Source organism: Cyrtonyx montezumae, unplaced genomic scaffold (assembly GCF_038088225.1).
Source record: "Cyrtonyx montezumae isolate F1298 unplaced genomic scaffold, pur_monq_1.0 scaffold_7, whole genome shotgun sequence".
Taxonomy (NCBI): domain Eukaryota; kingdom Metazoa; phylum Chordata; class Aves; order Galliformes; family Odontophoridae; genus Cyrtonyx; species Cyrtonyx montezumae.
Genome location: NW_027072078.1, coordinates 32,373,949 through 32,387,941, shown reverse-complemented (window position 1 = coordinate 32,387,941; position 13,993 = coordinate 32,373,949). Strand labels below are relative to the sequence as shown.

The following is a 13,993-nucleotide window of genomic DNA, read 5'->3' as shown; positions in this document are numbered from 1 at the left end:
GGTTTTATGCTGCCTCATTTACTTAGTGTTTTGCAATCCTTAATGTGCACAGCTGGCAGCTGAATGCAGGTTTGATACTAACAGTTTAGACATCTTTAGATGTAGCAGATGGAAAATTTTACACAAATAAAGTAGGAGAAAGTGTGCAATTAGGTTTTTATCTGCAGTTACACGATGCATCCTGTGCTTTCGCTTAGAACATCACCTTGGTGGGTGGTCATCATCTCTCCTTGCACCAAAGCTGTACCTTCTTGACACCACGCTTGATGTTGGATGCCTGCCCAAACACCAAACTTCTGTTAGTGTCGAGTGTGAAGGAAATAAGAACTGCAACAATCAGCAAAAGACAAAGGCAGACCAGCAGTGCGACTCCAGCAGCCCAGTACATTATGGTTACATTCCACGCTAGTTAAGTCACTATGGTAAAATGCTTGGCAGGTTTTTTTTTTTTTTTCCTATTTTTTTTTGATAGTTTATTCATTATGTTCATTATTATGAGCTGTAAAGACGATGAGAATTTCATTTTTTAAATGTCTTATGGAATGTATCACTTTCTTAGATCTTGTAGACATGCTGTGGAAACCATAACATAAAATATGAGTTACTTACAATAACTAATTTTAATCCCATCTGCTAAGTATGACAACATTAGCATTTCCACTTAATTAAAAACACCCTTAAAGCAGCAATGTTTTAATCACTCCATTTTATTTACTCTCCTCCGGTGTCACTTATAATTGTAACTTTTTATTTTTTAATAATGAGGGATTTTTTTTTTTCACTGTGCATCACACAAAAAAGTGCTGTCGATAATTAGCAGTCTTCTGTTATTACTAGACTCAGGTGTCACAACTGTGTCTCATCCTCATTACAGTAAAAAATTTCACCTATCAGATTCATTATTGCTAGATAATGCGGCTGAGAGCCTTAGCAGGCCCTCCAGAAAAGTAATTCAGCCAAGCAAAATTATCAGCTAATTATATTTAGAATCAAAAGCCCAACAACTATTTGCAGATAAATTGTATGAATTGAAGTGAATAGATCTGAATATTAAGATTCATAGATTTAGCAGATGATTTGTTAATTGGAATAAAAAGGTCATTTACTCGCCATTTTAACAACAGATCAATTGGAACTCTGTTTATGATTTAACTAGGAGCGCTTACGGATTGAAATGAAGAGCCGTCGTGTGATTGTGGTGATGTGGTCGTTTTCAGGAACGGGGCAGAGAGATGTGGAGGAGAGGAAGCATCCCTGTCCCTGCTCAGCCTGAGCCTGCCCCTGCTCCCATGTCATCCGCAGGTCTGGGCAGTAAGGGGGATGCCTGTAGCAGGAATTACTGCACCTCAGGATGAGCAGTCAGGGAAGCTTGGGTGCAGGAAGGTGGGCAGCCCACAGATAGGATTAGCTGGACAGGAAGGTTAATTCCTTTCTCATGCAGGCAATATGGTTAAAAAGCAAATATTTTAACATAACTTAGTGATCTGAGCTATTACTGAAATGTCCACAGTTTCTCTCTTTTTTTTTTCTTTCTTCTTTTTTTTTCCCTAGATTAAAGAAAACTTTAAAAATCTATTTGCTTTGACATATGACACAATATTTAAGAACTGAAATCATCAATTAAATCACACATCAGAAACATTTCCCTTCGGTAAAAAAAAAAAAAAATATAGTGCTAGACGATGTACACTTTGAAATTGTTGCTAATGTTTAAAATGCAATCTGAAGTGCATATGTTATTTAAAAAAAAAAAAAAAGGCCCACATAAATTACAAAATTTAAAAGTTTATGTAAAATCCAGCAGTCATTGCTTAGCAAAAGCATTTGCAGAGAAGTGTATCTTTGGGTTCTGTGGATATGTGGAGTTTTCTAGCACGAGGGCTGGAGGCGATCTTTCTTATTTTATTTTTTGTCTCTTTAAAATGGAGTTGAACAAAAGGAAGCAGGGTTTGGTGTGCACTGGGCTGGGTGCCTGTAACAAAGCCAGTGTGCACGTGAATGCGGTGAGAGCCTTTTGGGTTGGCAGCAGGAATGCAGAAAGGTGAACACTGACAAGGTTTCAGATCTTTTCCAGGGACTCAGGGAAAGTGAAGCTAAAAATAAAGTCCTCGTATGGTCAACATGTTGGAGGAAATTCAAAGCCTCTCATCAAATAAACATATTTAAAGAAGTGTTTTGAATTTCGGTGTGTAATTTCTGGCCAACAGAAATTACAGTTGTATCTTTAGGGGGACGTTATGTCAGATCGGTGGTCATTATGCAAAAAAAATAAACTGAAAACTTGATGCCTTAACCCATTGTGTTATTAAAACGCGGGCAGGAACTGGATAGCTTCTCCTAGAGTGGCTCCAAGGGAACTTTGTGCCTTTGTGTCGCAATCACAAAATATTTGGGCTCCATGTCGTGGCAGACATGTAAATTATTCCTAGAAAAAAGAAAACAACAAACAAACCCACAAAGCATCGCAGGGGGGACCTCGTCCGTATTTATTACGATAAGTTTGAGCCCTGGAAAAGAAAGGGAACAATCTGAAGCACGTGCTTACTGCTGGAATATCCCAGCAGTTGCTGCTCGTTGTTCCTGGGGTGGTTTAATTGCAGCCTTTGGAGTCCGAGTGTGCGATGGGAGCATCGCTGCGGCCGCACACCCACGGACACGTGCACGTGTGCCCGTGTTTCTCTGCAGCATTATTAAGAGAAGCCGTCCATACTTCACCATGTTGTTACATGTGTCTGTCTGCTGATTATAAAATGTGTTAAGCAGTATTTAAAAAACAAAAAAATGCAGAGCCGCGCTTTGATTTATTCAGCGAACAAAACATATGCTCACTGTTCTGTTCTATGTAATTCATATGATCAATAAAATTTTCTTTCAAAAGAGCAACTTTGGCATTTAGAAGGATTGCGCTGCCGAGCAGGAAAATGTTTTCCTCCTGCTACGTGCAGTCAACCTCTGTGGTCCTGCAGCAGAGGAAGGTTTTTGGCTCCCTGATGTCGTGCTCATCTTTTTGATTACTTTTCACCTTCAGGGTGGAGGCGGTGCATTGCGGCTGTTACCCGTTGTGTCCCAAGGCCTTGGTGTACCCGGAGATCTTCCCAGGTAGATGTTCTGCTGCACATTCTTCTGCTTGAAAAGCGACACGGTGATGCGTGCTGAAATGTAAAGTTTGAGTATAAACTTGAGCAAAAAGCAATTGTTTATTTGGCAAGCCGACATGTTAGTGTTAAGGAGAATTTTATGTGTTTTAATACATTAGAAGAAGTTTATATTTGCCATCTGTTCTTTTAAGATAACACAAAAGCAAGTTTTGAAATAGCATTCTTCATTGTTAGCATACACAACCCATAATGAGAGATTTTTGTTAGAAGGTCAGCGACGCTGCAATGGTTTGCAGATTTTTTTTTGAGATAGGGGGAAAAAAAAAAGAAAGGAAAAAAAAAAAAGAAAGGAGGCCTGAAAATCACACCAAATTATTTAAACAATTTAATAGTTAATAGTATGCAAGCGCGATACAGGGTACACACTAATGTGGTACCAGTTCTTTGAAAAATCTCATCACTAAATGTATCACATATGCATTGTGTTACATTAGAATAATGTATTTTAATCACCCAAAGGAGATGTCTAAACAGCACAACTACACAGTCTTATTTAGCATTAAACATCCTTGTGAGCTGAGGTAACCTTATAAAATCATGCTTAAATAATGTAAAACACGAGGCGGCACAGAGCAATATGCATTTTTAATTAGTAAAGTGACTAATATCGAGTGTGTGCTTTGAGGTTTTTGTTTCATTAAAAATGTATCTGTTTTTCCTGCAGCTGAATATCTGTATTCTACACCTGAACAGCTTTTTAAAAGGCTTCAGAATTTCTGCAAGAGACCAGATATTGTAAGGAAACATCTCTATAAGGTAGTTGTTGGGAAGAGTTTTACATGATATAATGCCATATTGAAGTACAAAGGCAAGAAAAAAAACAACACACCCTTAAAACAACAACATTTAATTAACATACTAATGTTTAAAGGAAACATGCTAGGGAGGGATATTAGTCGTTACACTAACAAGGATTAATTAAACTAGATGCTGGTTGTATTAACCTAGGTCTTATGAAATACGTGCACTTAATGCATGCTACATGCTTTTTTTGTTTTTTTTTGTTTTAATTTATTGTTTTCTAAAATGACTGTCCTTTACATTTGGACCCAAGAGGCTTATAAAAATGAACCTGGATTAATGTAACTCATTAGTCTAAAAGGAAAATATAAGAAAGATCCTACAATTATACTAATGAGGATAAACCTACCTTCCTATCCTAATTTAATCTTCAGTCCTCAAAACACGCAGGTGGAGGGTTATCAGGTAAGGTTTCTCTGCCTTTTGCAATTCTTTTGATAACTATGATTGTTTTAGCCCTTTTTTCTTCTCTTTTGGAGTTACGTTGAGTGTAAGGGTTGATCAGTAGCATAATGGCCTGGTATTTATCGTGTCCAGTTCTCTGCCCTTATTTATCTGGAGGAAATACATGCTCAGTGGTAAATGTTCCGTTCCAGTTTGGATCAAGTGTTCGATGCTGGGCTGACTTTCTCAGTTTTAAGGTGTGTGATGATATTCCTAGGTGTCACAAATAACATAGGCAGGGCATTTCTGTAGAGGCGTGTTGTTAACACTGCGCTGCTGTTATGAAACTGCTGCTATTGTCTGCATGCTAATATGTAAACGCGCAGCGTTTTCTGCTCAGTTACAGCTGTACAGCACTGGACAAGCTGTGATCAGGGCAGATACAAAGGTGTTTCAGGTAGCAGTCTGCATTCTGTCCTTCAAGGGTGCTCATAGGCTACATGTGCAGTGCAAAAGCACTCTCTCCTGCAGCAGTGTTGCCAGCCAGCACGCTGTTGCTGAGCAAGTGGAGTCATCTCCTTCCCCATGCTGCCAGCACACCTCACCTCCTCTCTGTGTTCCTCTGGGAACCAGAAGCCGTGGTCTCACTGTATCTCATCAGCCTCCCCACCCTTCTGCACACACATGGAGCAGGAGCGAGAGTTTAGCCCCGGTTTGACTCCTTTTGTGACCTAAAAATAGACATTTACATAATGATACATCAAAGATGATGTCGTTTCTGCAGGAAACAGTTAAACTTCAAGAAAAAAGGAGAGAACCAAAAATGCAATTTAACACCCAATTTCAAGCTCATTATCTTTCATTGTCTATTAACTTGGCAATGGTTCAGAAGGTAGCTCATAATAGTTTAAAATGCTGACTGAACACTTCCAGTGCTCAGCATTACTTCTGGAGTCAGTAGTATTGTGTAGTTATACATGGTGGCTTCCGAGGGTAAACAGTCCTTAAACGTCTGCCTTGACGTTTCCCCATGCTTCCAGTCCAGCAAATAGTTCTGGGTCTTCTCTGCACGTGTGCAGCCCCAGCTCCTAAAGAAAACTGAGGCTGGTGCACTAAAAACGGGAATAGCAGTGAAACAAACAGCGATATGAAATAGGATGGGTTTCAGATGTGAGCTCCGTAAGCAAAATACTGATCTGCTGTAAGGAGCCTCTTCAAAAATTACAACCAACAGCATCCCTTGGGATTGTTGGCAGGCACGGTGTCAATGGAAGAATTATCCCATGGGTGCTGCCCGAGTAGGCAGACTTGTACTCCATCGTGCCCTGGATGCAGCAGGTATCAACTGCACTGAGCAGGGATCATTTTAAATTGAGTCAAGTGATTAATCCAACACCTGTGAATACCAGAGGAGGGATCCTGTTGTCTTTAATAGGCTTTGGATCAGCTCTGAGAATGCTGTTAGAGTTGTCTTTTCTACCTACACCCACGTTCACTAAGTCTGTAGTTTGCCCTGAAACTGTCCATGAAACCTTCTAGAGGGGCACTAGCTTAGGTACATGCCGCTAATGGAATTAGAGGTGGAATCATAGAGTGGCCTGGGTTGAAAAAGGACCTCAAAGATCACCTGGTTTCAACCCCCATGCCATGGGGAGGATCGCCAACCACTAGGGCAGGCTGCCCAGTGCATCAGCACCCTCTGAGTGAAAAGAATGCTGCTTCTTTTTAGGAAGCTGGAGAGAGTGAAATCACAAAGGGTACACAGCACTTCCTCTTTCTTCAGGTCAGTACAATATTTAGTAGTACACAGCAATATATGCCAACTGGCTGCTTCTCTTCCAGAAGCCTTCCTGCCACGCTCCCTGCCTAAGTCCATACAGCAGCTGTGCAGTCGTGACAAAAAAAAGCAAATAATGCTGTTCTTCATTGCTTGGAGATTTTGCTTTATAGATCAGAAAGTAATCATCATCACAAGTACTTTGAGTTATCTTTTTACGTACTGTTGTTGTTTTATTACTGAGGATATCCATAATAATTAGACAGCGGTCTCATTAAGCAGGCAGTTATTCCTCTGCTTGTCCTCAGTGCTTGTGAAGCAAAGTTTGGGGCAAAAAGAAGATGAATGGCAGCAGGGCAGCCAGGTTAGGGAGCCAGACACAGCGAATATCCCTGTGACAGTGCACAGACCTACATATTAAACTGTAATAGCTTAATTCCATTCATGCTGGCAGACTTTTAAAAATGTCCATAATGTAAGCACCTATGAAAGGCTTTCCAGATGACACATTGCTTACCCTGTGGATTCTCACAGCACCAGAGCTGGTTCATTTGCACTTCGACACTGCCTTCTACCAGTTGTTAAGAGAAGATCAAGATTTGTGGAAAGCAAACTTCATTTGTTATCAATTATTTGTTCTAGTTTTAAGGAATCAAATGCTCCTATTTGGTTCTGGGTATTTGTGGTTGCTAAAAAAGTGCCAAAGTAAAGTCAAGAAGAACAACAGGGCATCAGTTTCTACTGGAGCACACCACAGGACCTGTCAGTGTTTGCAAGCTCCCTTGCAAAAAAAAAAAAAAAAAAAAAAAAATATATATATATATATATATATATATATATATATATATAGGGCAAAGCATTTGTTTCTGCATTATTTTCTTTAAGTTTACCTTTCAGTTCCCTCACTTCAGTTTCTTAATTTAAAACAGCATGTATAAAGATTATACAGTGGAAAGGGACAAGAAGAGTTGCCAAAAGCCAGGCATGGAAGGAGCTGACAACTTTAAATAATCTCTCCCAGCCCTCCCAGCTGAATGAGTGCTGGTTGACATGCTGTCAGCTTCAGTTCCTGCAGAAAAATCCTACCCTCACTCATGCTTGTTTAACAGAGAAAAGAATTTGGCCCACTTTCTGACATTCATCTTCTCATTTCCATCACACTACAGAAGCTCACCTGCCTATGAAAAGACACATGGTGTGATTTTTTTTTCCTACTTACACCACTGTAGAAGATACAGAACTGTGCCGAATGCGAAGGGATTAAACTGCTGTAAAATCAAATTAAGATCCCAATTAAACCTTAGACATCTGAATTGTTCCAGTCTGAAGATTTGCCTGAATAGGGCAGTTCTAACAAACCTTTCTTCTTTTCTCTTCTTTTATTTTTGTCTTTTTTTTTTTCTTCCTTCCTTCTCTTTTTGCTCCAATTGAGACAAAGCATTATCTTCGATATTTCAGGAAAAAAGGAAGAACTTCCCTTCTGATCCAGCTCTGATATCTGGACACAGTTAGGAAGGCACCAAAAGGCATCCCCAGCAACTTGTTGCACCTGCATGCAGCTGCCCTCAGCCATCTCTGTGAGCTTAGTGAGGTCTGGCTCTGCTGCAAGGAGCAGAAGTTCTTAGTAGTTCTTGCATAGGCTGTATAGGAGGCAGGGACCATGAATCTGCCCTTGCACCTCCCCACTCTCCAGCAGAACTCTACAAAAATGCATTTTGCTGTCGGGATGCTACCTGCCACTCTGGATCAGCATGCTTACTTTAATACCACGTTTCCAATAGTGGTGAGAATCAGATTCTTGGGAGAAGGCTGACACAGGTAGAAATCGGGTGTTAAAGGTCTTCTCTTGGTCTTTTGATTGTTCTTAACCCTGGGATTGGAGATTTTATAATCTTTCATAATCTTCTTTTTGTATTAAGTATTTCCATGCTACATAATAGTATCCGTTAGACATTCGGGCCCTGAGAGACCCCTGTCCTTGACTTTTCATGGCTCTCTGCAGCAAGGCAAGTGCATGTTTGCAGACAGCATTTCAAGCTTTGCTTTCCCCTGCTCCGCACCTTTACTTGCTTTGAGTGTCCCCTTGTTCTAGAGCTGTTTGCCTGGAAGCAGAAGCTCTCACTCCATCTTTTCCATATCATTCATTATTGTATAAACGTTTGTCAAACACTTACAGTATCCCGGTCTCTTCAGTGTCTCCTCGTGAATGTTATTCCATGTTTATATTCTTATCTGCCATCATTCAAGCCATTCTGATGCTTGAGAGCTGGTTTTGTGCTTGTGTGATCATTACAGAGTATTGTAGGCCACGCCATCAATTTATGTGATGTGTTGTACTCTGTGATAATTTTCAACCTGCTCCTTATGGAGCCAAACACACTGTTTACTTTTTAACCATGAATGTATATCGAGCAGATGTTTGCTTACAGTGTTCTCCAGATCTTTTGTCCTGAGCTGATAAAGTTAATTTAGAGCTCTACAGGCTGCATGAATGGTACAAATATTTCCATTTGCCCTGCTGACTTTGCATTCAGTGGCAGAGCAAGTTTGCAGAGTTAAAAAAGGCACATTTGAATTCCTGCTTCTACCTGGTTGGAGTTAGATACAGGTCAACACGTTGGCAGCACAAGTGTGAAACAGGTATTTTCATAGAATGATGAAATCATTTGACTTGGAAGGGACCTTTCAAGGCCATCTGGTCCAACCCCCCCTCGTGCTCAGAGCCCCATCCAGTCTGACCTTGGGTGTCTCTGGGAACAGGGCATCCACCACCTCTCTGGGCAAGCTCTTGTGATGCTCCATTTCCAGACAGTGTGATTTGAAGTGGTTTCAGAGATGGTCTAGCTCTGCTTTTCACAGCCTCTAGGAGAAGGTTATAGCAGCTAGGAACTCTGGAGCACAGTGTGCTGCATTATCTGTCTCTGTGGGTCCCAAGTAGGATATATGTAAGGTTCTAAGTAAGGTGTGTGAGATCAGGATTTTTTTTTTTATGTAGAAGACACTGATTGCTTACTTAGAATAGAAAACTTGGGGTAATTTAGAAGGGAACCTCTGTAAATTATCTGGTCCAGCCTCTGCTCAAGGGCCAGCTTCAAAGGGGAGTGGATTAAATCGCTCAGGCTTGCATCCAGGCTAGACTGAAGCCTTCACATTTTTCATTCCTATATGTAATGCTGTCATAGTCAAAGTTCTAGCTAGTTTAGGAGGTAGAAATCTCTTCTGGAGATTCTGGGTCCCAATGTATGTTGAATATCTCCTTGTTCTTGAGTCATTGGGCAGGAAGCAGAAGCTCCCACTGCACCTATTCCCAGAGCTTGCTTTGCTCTTCCTCTCTGAGATATTGATGTGGGAGCTTTCAGCTCTCTGAAGATTCTGGCCTACAGTTCGTAGAAGTTGGCTACACTTGTGGAGCAGGAAGAAAGCACTCACAAAGAAAGCAGTTATGTGCACATCTTTCAGCATAAGCAGCAGGACTTTGAACTTTGTATTATAACCGTATTAGATAGCTTCCAGTTTAGTTTTAGAAAATAAATGAAAGCTGGCAGATGAACCATAGCTGCTGCAAAAGGGTAGATGGAGAAATGAGTCAAAGGAAATGCGATTGACTTTGAAAGAGAAGTTGCAAAAAGCGTGAAAACTTTTCAGTTTTCAGTAAAGTGTATCCAAATTGCCAACAGAAAGAAAGCCTGAAACTGCTCTCCTAGCGTTGTGGATGATCAGTGTGTTCTCAACCTTCCCTTGACAATGGAAGGGTGTCTTGGATAAGTTCACATCCGACACTCACAGTTTTGTTTAAAAAGAGAAGAAATGAGTTTTAAAAGGCCAATGATAGGAACTGCAGTTTGTTCAGTCAGGTTCATTCAGGGAAGCACTCTTCTGAGGAGTATGGTGTATCCGACTCAGCCCTCACAGTGCAACCAGCTCACGTAAACCAATGCTGTCTTTTGATGGTGGCTTCCAAAGGTGCTTGGAGTTTGAAAGTTGAGCTCCAGAAGTAATTACTACAAGGTGGAACTGCTTTCCACCTTGATTCTTCCCAAATACTCCCTAACAGAGGGAAGGAGCTGGGTCACAGGGTAAAGCTGACCCAATACAATTTGACTCTGTAAATCGCTCTGCTTTCTTGCACACCGAGTCTCGGGTTTTGTGCTGAATAATCATTTTTAATTCTTAATTTTGTTAAGGTAATTTTAAGAACACACATACAATGTGTGGCAGGTCAGTCCTGTGAGCTTGAACTGCAGCTGTCCTGAACCAGCAGGTCTGAATGGATGAACTGTCCTTACTGAATTCTGATGATTAACCCTGAAGTCTAATGATGGCAGCGTAAACATCGATTGATTCTCTTGTGCTCGTAGGGCCCAAGAAACAAAAAAGTTGGTTATATCATAGCAGATACTGCAGTGCTACTGACGCCTCCCTGTGCTGTCTCTTCATGCAAAGATCTTGCTTTATGTGAAAACTTTGCTACTCGTGATGATTTTGTCTCTGCATATTTAGGAACTGTTGACTGAATCGCATTCTATTCCCTGACAATACGAATGCCCAGACTTTTGCAGAGTTATCCCTTATACACCTCCCCAGAAATTGAGCTGAATTTTGCTTTAGGGTACGGGGCCAACCCAGGGACAACCCAGGGCATGCGATGGTGGGGTCAGCACAGAGGAAGAGTGGCTCTGGGTGCTGCTGCTGCTGGTGCCGAGGCTGGAGAGGTCCCTTCTGTGTCCCAGCAGCTCACGTTTCTCCATGTGCTCTCTTCCTCATAGGGCGAGATGGCTGGCTTTTCCTGGGCAGCGCTCCGTGGTAAATTCAGGTCTCTGCTCGCAGCAGAACCGAGGGAAGATTTGTGACAGATGGGGCTAAGTCACAAACTTGCAGCCTCAGGCAGAATTGTGGAAGTTTCCAGAGTGTGCCCATATTTACCTGATCAGAGAGAAAAGAAAATCTGCAGAGGAAGCCGAGCCTGGCTGCTTGTCATAGCTGACACAGAGCCATCTGCCACAAACCTGTGGCGGCTTCAGATCTCCAATCCCTGCCACCACCCCAGCTCAAATTAAATACAGATTCTTAGAGACGTTATGATGGTTACACATGTCCTCGGCATCACATGCAGGAGACTGTTCAAAAAAAATATGTGGCCTGTTGTATAACCGCACTCATGTATCCCATATGTGGTGCCACATTGAATTTCCGGTTGAATCTGTTTTTATCCTTTGTACTGGATGACATGGTGCCTGAATTCTTTCTTTTCGCCGACACGATGGCAGCCAAGCTGCAGCTTCAAACGCTCACACTTGGCTGGGTTTCTACCTAGGTTGCCAGGTTATCATTGGAGCCTTATTGTGTCCTCAAAGGGCCACAGGGCCTGAAAGGAGGATCCGAGTGCTACCGGACTAATTGGGCAGCCATCTCGGAGTTGTTTGTAGGCAAAGGGCTGCTTTAGCACTTTTCTTTTTGCAAATTAATGACTCTCTGGCACAGGGGTTTTTAAGTGAAGGTATTAATAAGGGGTCTGGCAGGTAATCCCATGATTCGCGGAGTTACATTTGCATTTAATTAATCTTAAAGAAAGCTGAAAGATAAACAGCTGTAATTCAAACTAGCATGGGAAATATGCTACGTGGTGCCATCTATCCGATAAAATGAAAGCTGAGACACTTGTTTTATTTCTCTCAAGGATGGAGAACAAACAGATAACAGCCAAAATACTTCCAATAAAAAGTAGTAGTTGGAATGTGACGGCCGTTCATCAAGAATCTTTGCATCCCGTTACGAATACAGTCTTTTAAAGATAAATCACTTATGATTCCAGCAGTCAAGCTTCTATATTTGTTGATGTAAAATGTTTTGAAGATGGAGATTGTACAATAAATTTTTAATAAAGTGCCCACTGCAATTTTTAATTAGCATATCTCATTCATGTATAAGTGTGTACATCTATCCGTATGTTTATCAGTATGCATATCCTTGTGTCAGAGTCAATGAATGCAATTGTGTCTTTATCTGATGAAGTAGAATCTGCTTTGCAAGTGATAATAAAATGTTCTGACAATTCCAAGATTTTCAACTGTGTTCTGGGAAGAAACCGGAAGAGGATTCCCGGGAAGTCGACGTGATGCAGAATGCGACCAGACCTCTCTGCAGACAGGTACGGTTCCAGCTTCCCTCCCCAAAAACCCAAGGGAGATCCAATGGCAAGTGGTAAGTGTTCAGATGTTGTCCTGGCACTGCTGAGTTGTAATTTTGCAGCAGTCATTTGTCTTACATGTTGGCTTCTCCGTGTGTCTGCTCGGTCAAAGCCCACCTTGGCTGTAGGCATGGAATGTGGTCTTCCCAAGGAAACGGGCGTGAACGCGGTCGTGCCATTTGGTAGTGCCAAGTAACAGGACTTCCTTGCACTTCCTGTCTTCACTAATGCTAGCAAATCTTGCACCAGCAAGAACAAATGAGGTGATTTGGTTTTTTTGTTACTGTTGGGGAAACTGAGGCATGGTACAGTAAGGGTGATTTGCTCCATGTTTCACAGCGAGCTGCTCTCCAATCCAATACAAGGCAGAGAGGAGATGCTGTGACCCCATGCTCATGGCAAAAAGGCTGTACTCATTGTGCCACGAGACTCAGTGCTCTGTGGTTTTGCAGGCTGCAAGTCCTGCCTGCAGCACATGTCCCAGTCACTGGAGGTGCCCATCTCCTCTGGGCTGAGGTCCTGCTTTGCTTTAGTTACTGAGCAGTGGTAGTCAACCATTCCTAGATCTGGCTGAGGCTTTCTCTGGATGGGATTTTTTTGCCTTGTAGTTACAAACGAATAATGTTTTGTAATAGGAACACTGACAGAACTTTAATTACAGAGTAACAAATAGCAGTGCTGCTTCATCTTCTGATAACTTCTTTACATTCCTAGTGAATATTCACAGCCCATCCAAGGATGCTTTCATCCGTGCTGCCATCTCCCAGGCCCAGGAGGTTGACCTGGTGTCTGGGCCTGCTGCAAGGTCCCTGGTCAGTGGGGAGAGGCCAGGCTTCATCAAAGTGCTCTGGGCAATATTTCTCCAAGGGAGCATCCCCCCATCCCGGCTGCTCAGAACAAAACCACCTCGGGAGTTGTGGCTGCTAAAGCCAAACACAGACAGACACTGCAGTGCTGCTTCATTTGAAGCCCTCACTTCAAAAGGTCACCGAGACAAATTGGGATCTCGTTGCCATTGTTCCTACACACATGAGTAATCTGTGAACGCGCAGACCAGATCTTAGAAGTAAAATGACGGTGTTGGCCCCTGACTTACACCCGTATTTGTCGATGTTTCACCTGCGTTGACACAGCTGCAGGCACAGCTGAAGCAGAGCAGGTTTCTGACTCCGACCAGACAGCTCCTTGCTCCCAGGCACCTAATCCTCCAATCCCTTTGTCTTACTGTTCGAGATCACAGGAAACGCAGGTTGATTCCACATGAGAATTGCCTTTCGCCGCGCAGTAGAAAAGAAAATCCTAAAATAACGAGGGCATTTTTGGTGAGCGGTGTGCAGCACTGCTGGCCCTGCTCACAGCCCTGCTCCCACCGTGTCTGCAGCGCCCAGACCTCTGCCTTCTCTCCAAGCTGTTCTGAATTAGGAGGCTCGATTCTTCTAATTGCATTTTTAAAGACCGAGCCAGCAGTTCATTAGAAACCGTGGAGCGAATTCTGCTTCTCTATTACACCAATATAAATCTTGAATGAATTTATATCAGGATAACTGGGAGGGCAGAATGTACCTCCCATATTGTTCCTCAGATTATTAAAAGTTACAGGGCCTCGAAAATTAAATTCACCTTTCCCCACTCGAGCCGCTTGAGCTTTGTTTTTCTTCCAGTAGGGACAGTTGTAATGAATTAGTC

At 42.2% G+C, this 13,993-nt stretch overlaps 1 protein-coding gene across 6 annotated transcripts in view; it reads left to right on the top strand.

Moving 5' to 3' along the window:
- GTDC1 (glycosyltransferase like domain containing 1) overlaps positions 1 to 12,029 on the top strand; it is a 158,119-nt gene extending 146,090 nt beyond the window's left edge. For 4 of the 6 annotated variants that reach the window (XM_065751009.1, XM_065751004.1, XM_065751005.1 and 1 more), the window contains 3 exons: positions 3,029 to 3,099; positions 3,823 to 3,914; positions 10,887 to 12,029. In XM_065751009.1, coding sequence (XP_065607081.1) covers positions 3,029 to 3,099; positions 3,823 to 3,914; positions 10,887 to 10,970 — 247 coding nt within the window. In that variant the 3' untranslated portion in view covers positions 10,971 to 12,029. Of the gene's footprint in view, positions 1 to 3,028; positions 3,100 to 3,822; positions 3,915 to 4,496; positions 4,635 to 7,578; positions 7,869 to 10,886 lie in introns of those variants that run through there. The other 2 variants (XM_065751006.1, XM_065751007.1) reach the window with 2 other exon arrangements.
- Positions 12,030 to 13,993: the final 1,964 nt, after the last annotated feature.